The sequence below is a fragment of the Pocillopora damicornis genome, chromosome 5 (assembly GCF_964200805.1).
Source record: "Pocillopora damicornis chromosome 5, jaPocDami1.2, whole genome shotgun sequence".
Taxonomy (NCBI): domain Eukaryota; kingdom Metazoa; phylum Cnidaria; class Anthozoa; order Scleractinia; family Pocilloporidae; genus Pocillopora; species Pocillopora damicornis.
The window spans coordinates 22,238,034-22,253,834 of NC_142674.1; the positions used below are offsets into that span (position 1 = coordinate 22,238,034).

Below are 15,801 nucleotides of genomic sequence, written 5' to 3' on the forward strand. Positions count from 1 at the left end.
CAAAGGAATAAAGAAATATTTTATTTTCTCTCCAGGAAGGGTTTACTCCACTACATGTGTCAGCATCACTTGGAAATCTGGATTTTGTAAATTTTTTGATTAATGAAGGAGCACAGATTGACCAAGTTGATGCCCATGGCAGGTAAATCAATCGTGCTCATATGCACAAGTCTTGGGATATCTGTCCCAGGCCCTGTGTATGGCAGAGACCAAGAGTCCATCCCACAGTTGTGCTTGGTTACCAAGCCTTTGAACAGGAGTGAGGCTAGATACTGGTCTCTATCACAACAAGGTCTGCTTCAGCCTCACTCCAAATCAGAGGCTTGGCAACTAAGCTCACAGCCTTAAAATGGCCTACTCTCCAAGCTCAAATTTTTCAACAATTAACCTATTTGTGACTTAAGATAATGAAATGGTGGCCAGAGAAAAATCAGTTTTTCCTAAAAAAAAAAACTGAAATAACCATGGTTTCATCTCTTTTAACACTTGAAAAATGACAAAAAAAGATTTTTAAAAAATGTTGTTAGCAGCCTTTTGTTGGCAGTGTAAAACTCTTATTATCATCATCATCATCACCACCTTTTTCTTCATTGTTATTGTTATGATTAAATAATGTTTGCTTTGCATGGTAGGACTGCATTGATGACAGCTGCCAGTGAGGGTCACATGAGTATAGTCAGGCTCTTCCTTCGACAAAATGCAAACACAGAGCTGAAAGATGCTCAAGGTTGGAAGGCTTCAGACCATGCTGTTATTCATGGACACCACAGGTTAGGCAAGCATGCCACCCTTTACACAGGGTTACAAATCTCTTTCACCCTTTAACTCCCAGGATCTGATTAACATGTAGCTCTTTCCTGTGATATCCATACACAATCCAAAAAACAGGTAATGAGTATACTCAAACTTATCAGGTAGAAGTTGTTGACTCCTGATCTAACACCAAATTGTTGTCACTTAATTTAACAAGGAAATCTGTGGCAGCTAGATGGGAGAATTAACAATCAGATCTTGGGAGTTAAAGGGTTAAATGAGATTTCACTGAATCATGTGAATGATAGCTGATCAGCAGGCTGTAACCACTTTGGTGGCGATGGTTACTAGAAAAAATCTTGGGCAATTAACTGAATTGCTTTTTAAGTTGCTAATTTGGTGATGTGTGTCCAGGAGTCATTAGGCAAGTTGTACACGTTTTTACAACTTAGTTTTTATGGTGTTACATGAAAATGAGATTAAAACACTGTTATGGAATTTTAGTCATGCATTGTCATTCTCTTGTATAAAGTTTGCCTCTTTCTCTCTTGAGTAAGCCTTGAGATGGTCTGTTAATCTCTGAAAAAATTAATGTTAGTTGTTCTTTTTAATCCAAAGACATGTATTGTGGTCAGTTGTTTATGTATTGTGGTCAGTTGTTAGCGAGTAGCCTGCTTGATTGTCCTCCAGTTTAACTTTTCAGTCATTTTTTCTCATCCAGTATTTCAAATATTATCGAGGAGCATGAGGAACAGCAAGAAAGAGCAAAGAATCAAGCAAGAGCTGCTACTTCAAATAAACCAGCAACACAAAACAAGAGAGGAGATTTTTCAGGTTTATTAGGATCTGGAACAGCAGCAAATGATGCGGATTTCTCATTTGGGGGACCAGTAGCCGATGAGGGAGGTGAGAATGTTTTTGGCTACTCTTTGGTAACAGTACTGGATGAGAAAACCAGGTTTGTTTTCTTCAAGAATTCTTAGCTCGTCTCAAAACTTGATTCTTAAACCTTGATTCTCAAATTTTGGAAACTCAAAACTCAAGCCTGGAAACGTGATTCACAATTTTTGAAACTTTGAGGAATTAAAGGATCGAGTTTCAAGTTAAGACCATCAACTTACTCTTTTAACCCTTTTATTCCCAAGATCTCAGTTGTAATTCTCCTTACTGTCTGTCTTACAGTTCTTGTGATGTTAGTTTGGAGAATTTGGTCTTGGATCAACTAATAATCTCCTGATCAATATTTGTATTTATTCTCATCACTTGTCTGCACGATATTGTAATTGATATTGTAAGGAGAAATTTTGTCTTGGTCACTCGTGGAAGTAAAAGGGTTAATTAGTGGTATTGTAAGTGAGAGAATAATAATACACAGGTTGCTGGTGACAGTATAGTGGACTAAAAGATCTAGAATCAAGCTCTGGTTGAGTCATTGTATTGTGCTCCTTGGCGAGACACTGTTGTCATAACACCTTTCTCCATTCAGCGGTTTACACTCAGTCAAACCTGTGTTAGGCGGCCACCCTCAGGGTATGGTGGAGTGTCTGCTAAATACAGGTTCCATAGAATAGGAGTATTGTTAAAACTGATTAAAATCACCATTTTATAACTTAATTTAACCACTAGATGCTGAAAAATTCCATCGAAATACTGCTAGAATTGATTGTGAGAGATAAAAAATGATTAAATTTTACTCGAAAGATTATTCTTAGTTTTATTTGGGAATGAGTGGTTCCACTTTAAGTGCCTGTTTGATACAAGGTGAGGAAAATACAAAAAAGCTGTTGGGACTCTCCCTTAAAAATGACTGTAAACAGTTATTAAGGGGTAAAAATTTTGGGACTTTGAAAACCAGCTGCTTAATGCAGGGTGTCCTCTAAATATGGTGACATGTAATATAGGTTCAACTTTAATTAGCTACTGTCAAGAAAACCTCACAAAATGGGATGGGATGGACTAACATCTCATTTGGAGGAGTAATATAATACTCTCACTCACTTCATGTTAGTAAAAGTGGTATTGTTGCTTTTAAGCCAGTGTGAGGAACATCTTGCTCTATGCCAATTTCCTTTTACTTGCCAAATTTTAAATTTGGTTTCACATTCCAAGTAGTCTTCCATGCAGTTTTCATTGGCTGGGATGTCACGCAATAGGACAGAGCTTTAAGCTTTCTTTGAGATTATTCATAATTTACATTAGACTCTGTAAACCTTACTGTAAAGTTTCCTTTTGATGCAGGTTACAACAGTACCTCAGCAAAGGAAGAGGATTCTGCCAGTCAGTAAGTATAATCTAAATTTACGTAGCCACCTTCAGGGATTTCAGGAAGCAGTGCAGTCTCCATGTGTGAGAAACGATAGCACAGGTTATTGAAATTTAGCACATGAATTCTCCCCAATAGCCAGTGAATTCTCTGACCCCCAATAAACAATTCATTTGAGGTTCAATTCCTCATGGCAGAGAATTTTACATTTGTCAAGATCACTATTTCTTTACTTTCAGCTTGCCATCTCCCTTATTCTATACAACCATGTTTGGTAATTGTTTGGTGAAAAATTGTAGGCCGGGAATATTATTAAGCTTGCATGAAAAAAGAACCAAAATGAAATGAAATTTTATTTGCATGCCAATTTGCACTTTCTTTATGATGAAGCAAGTCGATTATTTAATATATTAATGTGGCTAGATGTAACTAAACCTTGTATAGGTGAAAATGATTGCCAGCTTTAAATATGCTTACATGGAGTAAACTTATAACAAGAAAACACCTGCTGTGAAATGCTGTTATGTGTAATTATATGCAAGAATTAGTAATGAGCATCATAAACTTAACGTTGTAAACGAGAATCCTACCGGGTGTTGTTCTGAACAGAAGAGTAAGGTGGAAGACTAATATAGCAACTGTTAGTGTGTAGTTTATAGTACATTGTGTCATGTTATAACAAGTTCTGTGTAGTTCAGAAACTGGTGATAGCTTCATACTTACCTTTCTTCCAGCTGGCGATTCCTTACAAAGTTAATTTCTTGTGTATTTTGAATTTATGTTGTGTTTTGCAAAAATTTACCATAGTGACTGAACATTTCCACTGCTGATGTAGCGTTAACTATGAACTAGTACACGCAAGCTTCCTTTAATTTCATTTTGTGGCCATCAACATTAATTTGTATCTGTAAACACAGGTTATTACAACTGTGTTGAGTCCAATTCAGTGACTTGTATTTTTTTCTTCAAGTGTAGTAGTGTAGTTACTGCATGTATTAGTGAATTTGAACAACTTTCACTAGTTATAATTTCCCTATTAGAAAATTCTTAAGACTTCTACAAAACATCAGCGAATTTTTAGTGTTGTTCCGTTACAAATTATGTTAAGAATGGCATCTGTCACTTACTACCCGCAGAGTGTTTTTCAGTGAAGCAGGCCATACTTTACTGAGCGGTTCGCTTGAATTTTTATTTTTTGCCTGATATTCGGAACTTTCGCGCGCAAATGAAAGGATAAACCTTTTGTCCTATTTGATTCGTGCGTGTGAACGCTTTTCGATTGATTGATGTACAACGAAAATTAAATTAACCACGATGGCAAATCAGAAGAAAGGAAAATACCTTCAAGAGCCAATTAGAACTCAAAGGAAAACAACCGAAATGTCCAAAGCGCGGGAAAACGCGGGTGACTAAGTCGTGATTGGTTTTTTAGTTTTGCATCTGATTGGTTGAAAGAGAGGCGCGAGTTTTCTAGACCAATCACAGAGCGACGTAAACCAAACTCCAAGCAATTCCCGAGTGTTTTCGACATTCGTTGAAAATTGTTGTAATTATTTTGCCTTGCAGTCACTCAGGGGGAGGGGGAAATTCATGGAGCTCGTCTGATGACGATGACGACATGCTTCAATCAACGGCAAAGGTAAACAGTGATTTTTTTTCCTGGTCAGTTTCGATCCGTCGGTAAAGTTAGGTCGTTCTGTATAATATGATTGAGGTGTAAATTACTGACCAAGTCGCGTTTGGTTCTAGTCTTGCATCAGATTGGTCGAGAAGGTAGCGCGAGTTTTCCAGACCAAATCACAGAGCGACGTAATTAAATCAATGCATTTCCGGCCAGATTACTTTCGACACTCGATTGAAAATTGATCACAGAGGTGATTTTACCATTGATGTATGTTTTATGTTGTTAGTCGAGATCAGGCAAGCCAAGTTTGTTGGCAGCACTGAGCAAGTCATCCAAACCAGTCACCAGGACGGCGTCAGATGTTTCCACTCAGAGCGCTAAATGTGAGTATTATCAGTAGGTAAATTCTCCCAAGAGGTATCCGAAAATTTCTGTCATTTCGGTTTTGTAGAAATGAATTTTTATCTGCGAGAAGAGAAGATTTGTCTGATTCACGGAAATCATGGAATTTAAATAGCATTTTACAGGCCATGGAAGTCGCAGATTTCTAGTATTGTGTATGGATAAGTCCTTGGAAATGACTGATATTTTTTCATTAATTTTTATCGTACATTCGGTCGAAAGTTTCGGTATTGTTAAGTGTCCAACCCTTTATTGGAATTTCTTTCTCCAGCAAATAGCCGAATTCCTGTGAGAACAAATGTTGTTAAAACAGAGCCTATTCAGGGTGAGTTAAGCTCAAGTTAAAATTTTACGTAGTTAATGTTATTGTTCTATTTTTAATGTGTAAAACCACTTTGACACTCAAGATGCTTTTGATGTTTGTCCAATTATAGCAAATTACAGCAGAAGCTACTGAATTTATTAATCTTCTAATATAATTCGCTGTGTGTTTTTTAATGTATGAACAAGTAAGTCTCAGCATAAATGAATGCTGTTGTTTTTTTGATCAACTGATTGCTATTTTAGAATAAAGGTTGTTTGGTTTTACGCTAGAATCAAAGCCTGCAGCACGTGACAACAATGCACCATCACGCATTCCTGTCAAGACAGACGAGAACCAGTCTCCATCTCCAGCCAAGAAACCGTTGATAACTGAACCGAGTCCGAAAAGCAGCCCCACCAACTCCCAACAGAGTACACCCACCAGGAGGAAATTGCCAACACCAGGGGGAGTAGGTCAAGTAGTGAAGGAATCGCCTCAATTATCCCGAGCCACGCCGCAGAGAGTGACGGAGGATCAAGACTCGGAGGTAATTACGCATGATTCTGTAAAACGGCACATTCTGATTTAGTTTCGTAAAACCAAAACCAAAGTTATTGCTACGGCCAATCAAAGCGAAGGAAAATACCACAAGAACGAATGAGAACTCGAAGTGAAAAAGGCGGGAAAACGCAGGTGATCATGTCGCGATTGGTTTAACTTTTGCATCTGATTGGTCGGGAGGATGGCACAAGTCTTGTAGACCAATCATATAGCAAGCTAAACCAAATGGTGTCGGACGAATTACTTTCGACATCAACTGAAAATTGCTTCATTCCCTGTGATGCAAATTTCATGGTTTTGTGCTCAGATTGGGTTTTACTGTGTTTGACTTCGGTGATCAATTTCAAGCTTTTTTCTATTGCTTGTTTTGTGGGTGCCAAGCTTCGAATGTACACGTTTTCCCGCGCCGTTCCCTCCCGCGGTAGACCCTTGCTTTGAGCTTTCCCACCCTTGAAATCCTCAAGCTTCAGTTAAACGTTTTCCCGCGATGAGCCAAATCTTTTAACTCTTTGGTGAAAAGGCAAGAGTTTAACTATCTTTCTCGTTGTGTTTTTAGGGTGCAATCTCTGACACAGATGTTCTCGCTGCGCTGAGTGGTGGAAATACAAAGGTTGGAGGGTTTTTCAGAGTCAAAAGACAAACGATTCGAAAAAAAGTATTCAGCAATACTACAAACCCAAACGTCCAATAAAATATATACATATATATGTGGCAAAGGGTCTTAGGATCGAAAGGATTAACACAGTAACAGCTTCTTCATCATACAATCTGCCTGTCAGAGCTACAAGTATTTAAGTTTATTGCTCAGCGCCTTCTTGTCGTCTCTAAAACTTAAGATGGTTATTAACATTAACATTTGGTTGTTTTTCAGCTGTCAAAACCAGATACATCTGCGAAGCCACCAGAGAAAGCAAATGGTAAACACACTTTGTTTGAACGACTAACTGGCTTACTAACTTACTGACTGACTGACCGACCGACTGACTGACTGACTGACTGACTGGATAATTTGGCTTTAACAGACTGAGTTGATAATGTTAATTAGCCACCGTTAAGAGTTTCTAAAGCTGACGTTATGAGCGTTAGCCCTTCTTCAGAGCGATTGATGAAGGGCTAACGCTCGAAACGTCGGCTTAGAAACTCTTTACGGTAGTCAATTTACGTTATCAACTCAGTCGATAAAAACAAATTGTCTTGATATGCTCTCACACCGACGCAGCACTACAGTTTCCTTAGAAACGTACCCCTTCATTCATGTGACTGACTGATTGATCGACAGGCTGGATAGCTAACTAGCTGACCGTTTGACTGACTTATGTAAAGAATGCCACACCGATTGGTTGATTGATTGTATAGAATAGAATAGAATAGAATAGAAACTTTAATAAAGTGTCAAAAACCGTCTAGCCAGGGAACAAATCCCTTACTAATTTGGGGACACCAATTAGGGGAGAATATACAAACTAAAAAAACTATATACAGTAGTAGGTAAAATATCTATAGTTAACTAATTAAGAGATTTATAGTAAAAATACACAGAAGTCAAACAGCCTGCGCAGCCATCATCTAAAAGTTCACTTATATTGAGTTGGCGTATCTTGCTTTTAAACGACGTTAGGGTTGTGACGTCCCTGATACTCTTGGGTAGTTTTGTCCATAGCCTAGGCCCTAAATATCTAATAGAGTGCTTGCCATAGGTGACTGTCTCATACCTAGGTATAGAGAAATCTGCTTGCCGCAGATTGTAATTACTATTTGGTTCTTTAAAGATGTTACTTATATGTGCAGGGCACAGTTTATGCTTTACTTTATACATAAGGATGCACAGATCCTGTAAGCGACTATTTAGTAGTGTTGGCAGATCTGCCTTCTCTAATAGTTGTTCATAACTAGAATTATTATCCTTGAAAACCGCTCTAAGCCCTCTTTCTTGTAGTCTTTCAAGCTTTCGAGTGTCACTCGCTTTACAAAAATGCCACACTAGGTGACAGTACGTGAGGAATGGTAATATCGCGCTTTTGAATAATATTAACTTAGATTTCATAGGAATTAAATTACGTAGTCTCATTAGAACACCAATTCTCTGGCTGGCTTTTTTACAGATAGAGATTACATGCTCAGAGAAATTTAGCTTAGAATCTAACACTACTTCTAGAAGTATGATATTATCTTTAGTTTCAATCACAACATCATTCACGTAAATATTGCTGTCATTTTGAGTGAAGCCCAAGTTCAAAACTTGGTACTTTTTGAGGTTTCCCGCCAATAAGTTAGAATCGTACCACGTTGTTGCTAAGTTGGCACTATCCTTTAACTGGGAAGTCACAGCTGCCTGGTCTGCTCCTGCGTGGTAAATTTGATGGTCGTAAATTTGATAATTTGTCTAATTGATGTTACCTTTTGAAGGCGATCTCGACTTCAGCTTGTTATCAAGTGATGGCGAAGAGAATGATGGTGAAGATGTGTCCTTCAGCGAGCCTCCACTTGATGACGAGGACGATGAACTGCTGACCAGGCCAAGCTCTGGGTTTACACCCTCACCTCAACCGTTGACATCGACGCGGAAACCAGAGGAAGAGAGTGTGGGAATAGATAAGAAAGAAAATGGTGAGAAGCAAGCAACTTAATAAACTGTAAACAGTCCCATAATCCTTTTCTTCGCACCTCTACTTCTTGGGATGTATTTTATCGGTAACAGTGCCTCTAATTATTGAAACCCGAATTTACCACCTCTTCTCGTCTATGTTTTTTCTCAGCCACACCCAAATTGAATTTCGAGCTTGGCAGCCCGGTAAGCTCCGTATCTGACCCCGACCTCAGTGGCATTTCAGACAACGAGCCTGCGAAGAAAGGCAGCGGTAAAAAGAGTGACAAACCGGAAGAACCAGGCAAACCTGCTGGCGGAAGTCAAAGTGAAGGTAAAGTGAACCGATACATTTCTACTTTCTGTAGCTGATGTAAAAAAAGGCAGGGAAAGTCTCGTGATACAAGTAGCTATTGCGCGCTAAAACCTGGCGCAGAATCTTAGCACTGAACCCTGTACACCCCAACATCACGATGCATATTCTCCACACTGTTCTCTACACATTTTCTAAGGTGCTGACAAGGAGAATTTGTGTAACAATCAAGAGCTTCTTTAGTTGAGGATCATTTCCTTTATTCTCATGACCTTAACGTGTGATGCAGGGATGATACTGTGCGGAGAAGTTGTATGTTAGTCAGTCTTATGGGTCAGAGGGTTAACTATTGATCTTTTCTCTCTTTGTACAGAAGAGTCTGCTTGGGACAGCTCGGATGTAAGTGGATATTTATTCATTGTTAAATTGCTTATTCCAATCGGCGATAGCTGTTGATTCTGTGCTTCAAACACTATTGTGTGACATTCAAATGAAAGCTACTGATCAGTGCTTTCATATATAACTAGAAGTTTCGCCCCATTCGCCTCGACCACCTGTGCAAGTTCGCCCCCAAACTTGGTTCTTGTTACATTGTAAGTGGATTTGTCCTGAGCGGTAGACTTGTAACTTGATTTATTTTCTTCGTTTTCCGAAGGATCTTCTTCCGTCCGATGGTCCTGATACTACCAGAGGCAGCAGCTTGTTTGGTACGAGAAGCCCTCCGCCTACAAAGACTGTAGGTGAAACCAAACCTCAGGTAAAGGTTGCTGCTTCCCCGCGTAAGACTGATGTAAACGACAGCGATTCCGAAGTCACGGAATCAGAGGGCGAGTGGGAGAAGGAGAGAGCTTTAGAAAAAGCGAAAGAAAAGGAAAAACAGGAACAGGAAGATTTGGAAAGAGAGAAAGAAAAGCAGAGAGTGTTGCAATGGGAGAAGGAACGAAAAGAGAAAGAAGAAGCTCTCGCCAGAGAACTGCAAGCAGAGTTAGAAATGGAAATGGAGATGGAAAGGAAGGAAAGGGAGGAGGAGGAGAGGAGAAGAAGGGAAGAAGAGGAAGAAGAAAATGAGAGGAGGCGAAGACAAGAAGATGAACGCCGGAGGGAAAGGGAAGAAGAGGAAGGAAGATTAAGAAGGGAGGAGGAGGAGGAGGCGAGAAGACGCGAGAGGGAAAGAGAGGAGAGAGAAAAAGAAGAGAAGCTAGAACGTGAGCTGCGGAGGAAGGAAGAAGAAAGACGGCAGCTGGAGCTGCAACAAGAAGAGGAACGTCGGAAGCGAGAGGAAGAAGTACAAAGGATTAAAGAACAGAATGAGCGAGATATGCGTATGTTTGAATTACAAAAAGAACAGGAGCTTGAGAGGCAAATGCGGCTGAAAGAGGAAGAGATGGAACGGCAGAAGAGAGAGTACGAGGAGAGGTTGGAAAGGGAAAGGATTGCGTTGGAGGAACAGCGCGCGAAAGAAGCCGAAGACCTTCTTCACAAGCAAAGAACTGCCGACGAAGAAGCTGAAATTCTACTTCAAGCTTATCGACGAAAACAAGAAGAATTGTTGGAAAAAGAGAGATTGTTTGAAGAAGAAATGATTCGGCGTGAGAGGGAGCTGGAGGAGAAAAAGCGGAAGGATGAACTGGAAAGAATTGCCACGCAGGATATGGTGACCGTCGTGCAGAAGGATTCGATGTATTCTGCTGCTCCTTTAGGTGGCAGCTTAGAGCAGTCCAAAGAGTTGGAAGAACTAGAGGAATGGAAGCGGATGTATGAAATGAATGTAGAACAGGAGAAAACGGCTCTGGAAGACGCTGTCCGCAAGAGGAGGGAAGAAGAGCAGAAGGCCGCGGAAGCTGCAGAGAAGTTGCGTCAGATACAGCAGGAAGAGGATTTGAAGCGGATCGAGGGTGCCCTACGTCATAGGCGGCAGGGAGAGGAAGTGAAGGAAGCAGAGAGTAAACTGAAGAGGCTGGAAGTAGAAGAACAGGCTGTCCAGGCTAAGAAAGGTGAGTCTAGGGAGTAAGTTTCTAAAGAAACTGTGTTGCAGCGCCGGTATGGGTATAACAAGATAATGTAACTTGGCCACGGTAAAAATTTTTTTGAAGCCGACGTTTCGAGCGTTAACCCTCCGTCAGAACGAATCAACGAAATTCGCTCTGACGAAGGGCTATCGCTCGGAATGTCAGCTTTTGAAACTCTTTACGATGACCAATTTGCCTTGTAACTCAGATAATTTGTTGAAACCAAATTATCCAAGAAAGGCGAGTTTTAGTTTTAAAAAGCTGTTGCTTGGAACAAGAAGGTGTAAAGATTCAAAATGAAAGTTACCGAGCTGCACATTCATATGGTATTGTCTATTGTGCTGATGGTTGTAATGATGGTTCGAACTTTTCAGTCTGTTACTGAAACCCGAGTGTGTGATTTATGCCATGAAAAAGTTACTAAGCAACTAATAACTACCACATGAATGAACTTTGCTGTACAAGGTGGTTTTAACCATGAAGTCTGAATGAAGCGTTGGTTTAAGACAATTCAAATGGAAGCAACTGAAAAGTAATTTTTTTGTGATGCCTTTTAGTTTTCGACCAGACTTTTCTTCATTTTTACTCAGTATACTTGTGTGAGGTTTCTTACTTTCCACGAGTTTTTATAACTTTTCCACAGGCAGCTGTCGATGTTTTAATAGGCGGCTGTGTCGTGAGCCGAAACTCAAACATGAAAGCCTGCGTGCAGGCTTAACAGACGTCGGTGAAATGTCATTAAGCCGTAGACCACCGTTAAACGAAACCCCTGATTTCCCCTTCTAATTTAGAGAAAAAAGTTCACCGAATGTATGCCTCGTCAAATTATGAGCAAATCCGTCAATTATTTCAGACATTTCATGATCGAATGTTCCTTTTTTTACACCATTATTTCCAGATTCTAAAATTACACCAAATTCAAACAACTTTGTTTTGTTTGCTTAAGACGGAACGCTTGGCTGGCACGCCGATTTATTGAAATAAATTTACATCTCCATAGTGGTCTGTTTACAAATTTCACGGATGAGCGAATTTTGCGTTTTTTCGTGTAAGCGACCGAATACAGCACATCAAAGTAAAAGATCACCTAGAGACAACAGTTTTTCAGGATTTGAGGAGCTAATAGTTTATGAAATTCGAACGACGAGTGTTTAGAGGGGAAAGAGAACTTTTCTGTGGAATTACACGGCAATGGATTGCAACGTTCGTAAACCGATTTAACGCTGTCAAGAACATTTTGTGTTCAGACCGTCTTCGTTAATTGTGGCGAAAACTTTCTTGTAAAAAGCGGAGTTTCGTTTTGACTGTCGGCAATCGTCAAAAATTGAGGTAAGAGTGAGGCTAAATATCCAACAACCCTTTTGAGCTTCTTGAAATTATAGCGTCTGTCGTTGACAAATTGATTCGGGTTTTAGTCTTTCAGAGTTAATTTGTGGATTAAAGTTCTTAATCATCATCGACCACTGTCTCTCGGTGTAAATCACTGAAATTTTCAACACTGATCGTTCCTAAGCTTACAATTTTGCCTTAACTCATGATTGACAGATTTTACCAATTTAGATTGAAGTGGCTTTTTCTCGCACATATTCTGAAAGGTGTGAAGTATTGTAATAATCCTTTGGAAAACAAGAAAGGAAATTGTGCATTTTAATCGCTTTCACGTTTTTGTTATTCTAACGTTGTCATAGCTTCAATAAGAAGCGAAAGAGATATATCATAAAATTTTGTTATCACATAACTTTGCTTGACTACAGTTTCTCTGTAAAATGAAATTATTTTTCGTAAATTATACTTGAAGGTTTTACAAGGCGCTTACTTCAAGTTTGTTTCATTAAGTGACTCACATGTGCTTTAAAGCACTTAACTTTGAAATTCTCTCCTTGTCTTATCCCAGTTAGCCCTAAGAATGATTAACATCTAATTTCTCCTTAGAATATCAACTTGAATAAAAAATAAGGTCACAAGTATAAAGGAAATTGATCACTAACCAAACAAGCTCTTGATTGTCAAACAAATTCTCCTTGTCATCACTCTAAAAACGTCTAGAGAAAAGTATGAAGAATATTCATACTGAAATGATGATGTAGAGGGCTGTTGCACACAGCCGTCGACTCGTAAAGCGACTATTGCCTTTCTACAAGTATTGTAATGAATCGATTTGATTTTAAATTGGTAACTGAGCTTGATTTGACTTTTGCAAAGCTTCCGAAAAAAGTTAAAACAGTAAAGTTTACCATTTGTTAGATCATAACGAAAGTTTTACCATGATCCGTTTTGGGTTGCGCGTTCCCGCTAAAAGCACTTCGCTCGCTTTCTTGTCTGTATAAGATGCAAAAATGTGTATTGTATTTCAGAGTTTTTTCTTGCTCCCGCCTTGTTTATTGAACTAGTAATAATTTCTGAAATACTACAGCTGTACACTTTTGAAAAATCTATTAGATTTTTATTTATTCTGAATTCTTCGAAGATGTCCAGCTAATGAAAGTGGAACGATTCTCTCTGTGGAGGATGAGAATATACTGATATGGTAAAAAGGTTTTTGTCAGCTTTCAAACTGCAGTAGCTGAGAAATTATTAAACTTTGCTGACACAACTCGAGAGGGGATGCTTGTTAGAGAGAAGGATAATTAGTGAGGGGTACTCATAACAAAGGGGGTTATAAGAGAGGGGGACTTATTAATGAGGGCGCTTTATAGAGAGGGGGGCTTATTGTACCGTAGGGGAAAAGTGGTGAAAGCGAACGTAATGGAAGAATTTCTTGCAATCGCGAACACAATTCTTTTAGGTTCTCACACAAGGCATTTGAAACAAAACAAAATTTGCAATAGGCCATTTTACTGTTGTGTACTTAGTTGCCAAGCCTTTGATTTGGAGTGAGGCTGAAGGTGACCTTGTTGTGATAGAGGCCAGTATCTAGTTAGCATGATAAAAAAGTAATTTGCATTTGAAAAACAGTAAGGTTTGTATCATAACAAGGTCACCCTTAGCCTCATTCCTGTTCAAAGGCTTGGCAACCAAGCACACAACTGTAAAATGAACTATTAGACTTAGTTACAAAAACCATATTCTTGTTAAAGACAATTTTGGAAATTTATGGAAAGTGGTAAGAAGAACTTTGTTTCTGATCTTCACAGAAATCGAGCAGCAGCGCTTAATGGATCTGGAGGCCCAGAAAAATCGCTTGGACCAGGAAACCAGCACTAAACTGGCTGAGTTCAATAACAGGTAAGGAAACCTCTTTCAGCAATATGTAATTGAACTTCGAAGATAATGAGCGATAACATTTGTTTTCATCGACTCCGCTCTAAGTTTATTCTTAATGCAAAGGTAAAACGAATTGCGACTCGGTCACGTGAGTTTTCCCGCGCTTTATGCCGTTAACGAGTATTTACTAGATTTCTCATTGGCTCCTTGTGATTTTTTGCCCTTTTCTGATTGGCTGTTGTGATTGCTCTCGTTTGGATTACGACTCATCGATTAAGCCTTATACATGGAGTATGTTCTCTCTCTTCAAGGAACTACTTTTTTTTGGGCCATGTTACGAAAGTGAAAACTTACGATAGGGTCTGGCCTATCACGACTGGTTTGAAAAACTACAGCAGTTACGCTTTTTTTTCTCGTTTCTTGGACCAGTTTCGCTGAATAGCAGAGTTCTTTAGTTTCAGAGTCAATATTTCCGTCGCTCTTGGCAAAAAGTTAGTCTTCTTTAGCTCTGCTGAAAATTTCTCGAAGCCCACAGGAATTCAGAGGTCAGAGATGTTGCTAGGCAAAGTGGCGTATTCATGACGTCTGACGTTCATTGTGAAGAAAAATACGTACTTTTGAGGTTAAACCCGGGAATAAAATACGAGGAAATGAAATATGATTGAGTTAAGTAGTTAGTTCTTCGCTTGAAACCCAAAACACTTCAAACCTCGTTCACCAAGAAAAATCCTCCCGCTTGCTGTATAGGCATCGTCGAGCGGAGCTTGAGAAAAAATCGCGGCAGATCCTCGAGGAACGAGACCACCTTAGCACCACGTTTGAGGCAACGCGGCAGAGGACCACAGAACTGAACCAACCCCCTTCGGTGTCGCTTCTTTCCCCGGACAAACGGCTCAGCGTTGTAAGCTTAGGGAGTGAAGGTGACCGCGACAAGAACACCAGGTAGGACTACTGATGGCGTCGTTTTTGCTTGTCACGCAACGATCCTGTGTGTCACAAAAGTTGTTCTTGTTTCGCGCAGAACTATCGGACGTCGCACAGCCTCGTGTATACTGCACGAATTCTCCTCCTCCCAGCGTTGGAGTAAAAATAGCTAGCACTTGAACACGGAAATGATTGAGATGATTGTTTTTCTTCTTCCTGAAAAAAAAAGACCAAAAAAAATTTTTTTCCAAAGTAGTGCACCTCTTCTCTCAAAACAGTTACTCAGCGCGAAGGAACAATGTCTTATTTTTTTCAACCTTCTTCAAGGATTCGGTTAATCAACACGTAGTATTTTTTGATAAAGACTTATTTTTTGCGTGGCGACATCTCTGGCTTACGTTAAATTTGAAATTGTGATTAGTTCCTAGACTAAAAATAGTCCCCGCTTTTTGGCGAAGTTTGTAGCGCGAGTAAAAACGAAATTGAAGTTAGTGCGGAACTCTAGGAGTGAGCGCGCAAAAAGCAGGGAAGGTGTGAGAGAGGAAGCTGTTCCAGACTTACCTCACAATTCTCTTCGCCGTAGGTAATTATTCACTTCAAGCGTAGCTTTAATAACTACAGGAAGACAATCCAGTTCTAGACCCTTAGTTGGTGAAAATGGGTGGTTTAGTAGCCCATCCAGTTGGAGCTTATCTCGGTTTCTTTGGCTGGAAGCGACTGAGAGTATACCAACTCCCCCTCTGGGTGGATAGCAGGTTGTTAGCTTTCCCTGTCAGTTCGCTGGCCTGGTATTTTTTTATACTTCTGGATGGAGGCACTGTGAGGCACAGAGGTACTGTGAGGGTCAAGTGTCCTGTTGA

The 15,801-nt window shown here is 39.7% G+C and overlaps 1 protein-coding gene across 4 annotated transcripts in view; it reads left to right on the forward strand.

The window, feature by feature from the left end:
- The window catches only part of LOC113666741 (uncharacterized), a 41,019-nt gene that overhangs the window by 2,321 nt on the left and 22,897 nt on the right, over positions 1–15,801 (forward strand). For 2 of the 4 annotated variants that reach the window (XM_089206741.1, XM_089206742.1), the window contains exons 4-19: positions 36–142; positions 633–770; positions 1,475–1,659; positions 2,992–3,034; positions 4,583–4,655; positions 4,927–5,023; positions 5,314–5,367; positions 5,637–5,893; positions 6,464–6,517; positions 6,779–6,824; positions 8,314–8,514; positions 8,664–8,825; positions 9,178–9,203; positions 9,460–10,798; positions 13,948–14,038; positions 14,765–14,959. In XM_089206741.1, coding sequence (XP_089062867.1) covers positions 36–142; positions 633–770; positions 1,475–1,659; positions 2,992–3,034; positions 4,583–4,655; positions 4,927–5,023; positions 5,314–5,367; positions 5,637–5,893; positions 6,464–6,517; positions 6,779–6,824; positions 8,314–8,514; positions 8,664–8,825; positions 9,178–9,203; positions 9,460–10,798; positions 13,948–14,038; positions 14,765–14,959 — 3,068 coding nt within the window. The remainder of the gene's footprint in view (positions 1–35; positions 143–632; positions 771–1,474; positions 1,660–2,991; positions 3,035–4,582; positions 4,656–4,926; positions 5,024–5,313; positions 5,368–5,636; positions 5,894–6,463; positions 6,518–6,778; positions 6,825–8,313; positions 8,515–8,663; positions 8,826–9,177; positions 9,204–9,459; positions 10,799–13,947; positions 14,039–14,764; positions 14,960–15,801) is intronic. The other 2 variants (XM_089206743.1, XM_089206744.1) reach the window with 1 other exon arrangement.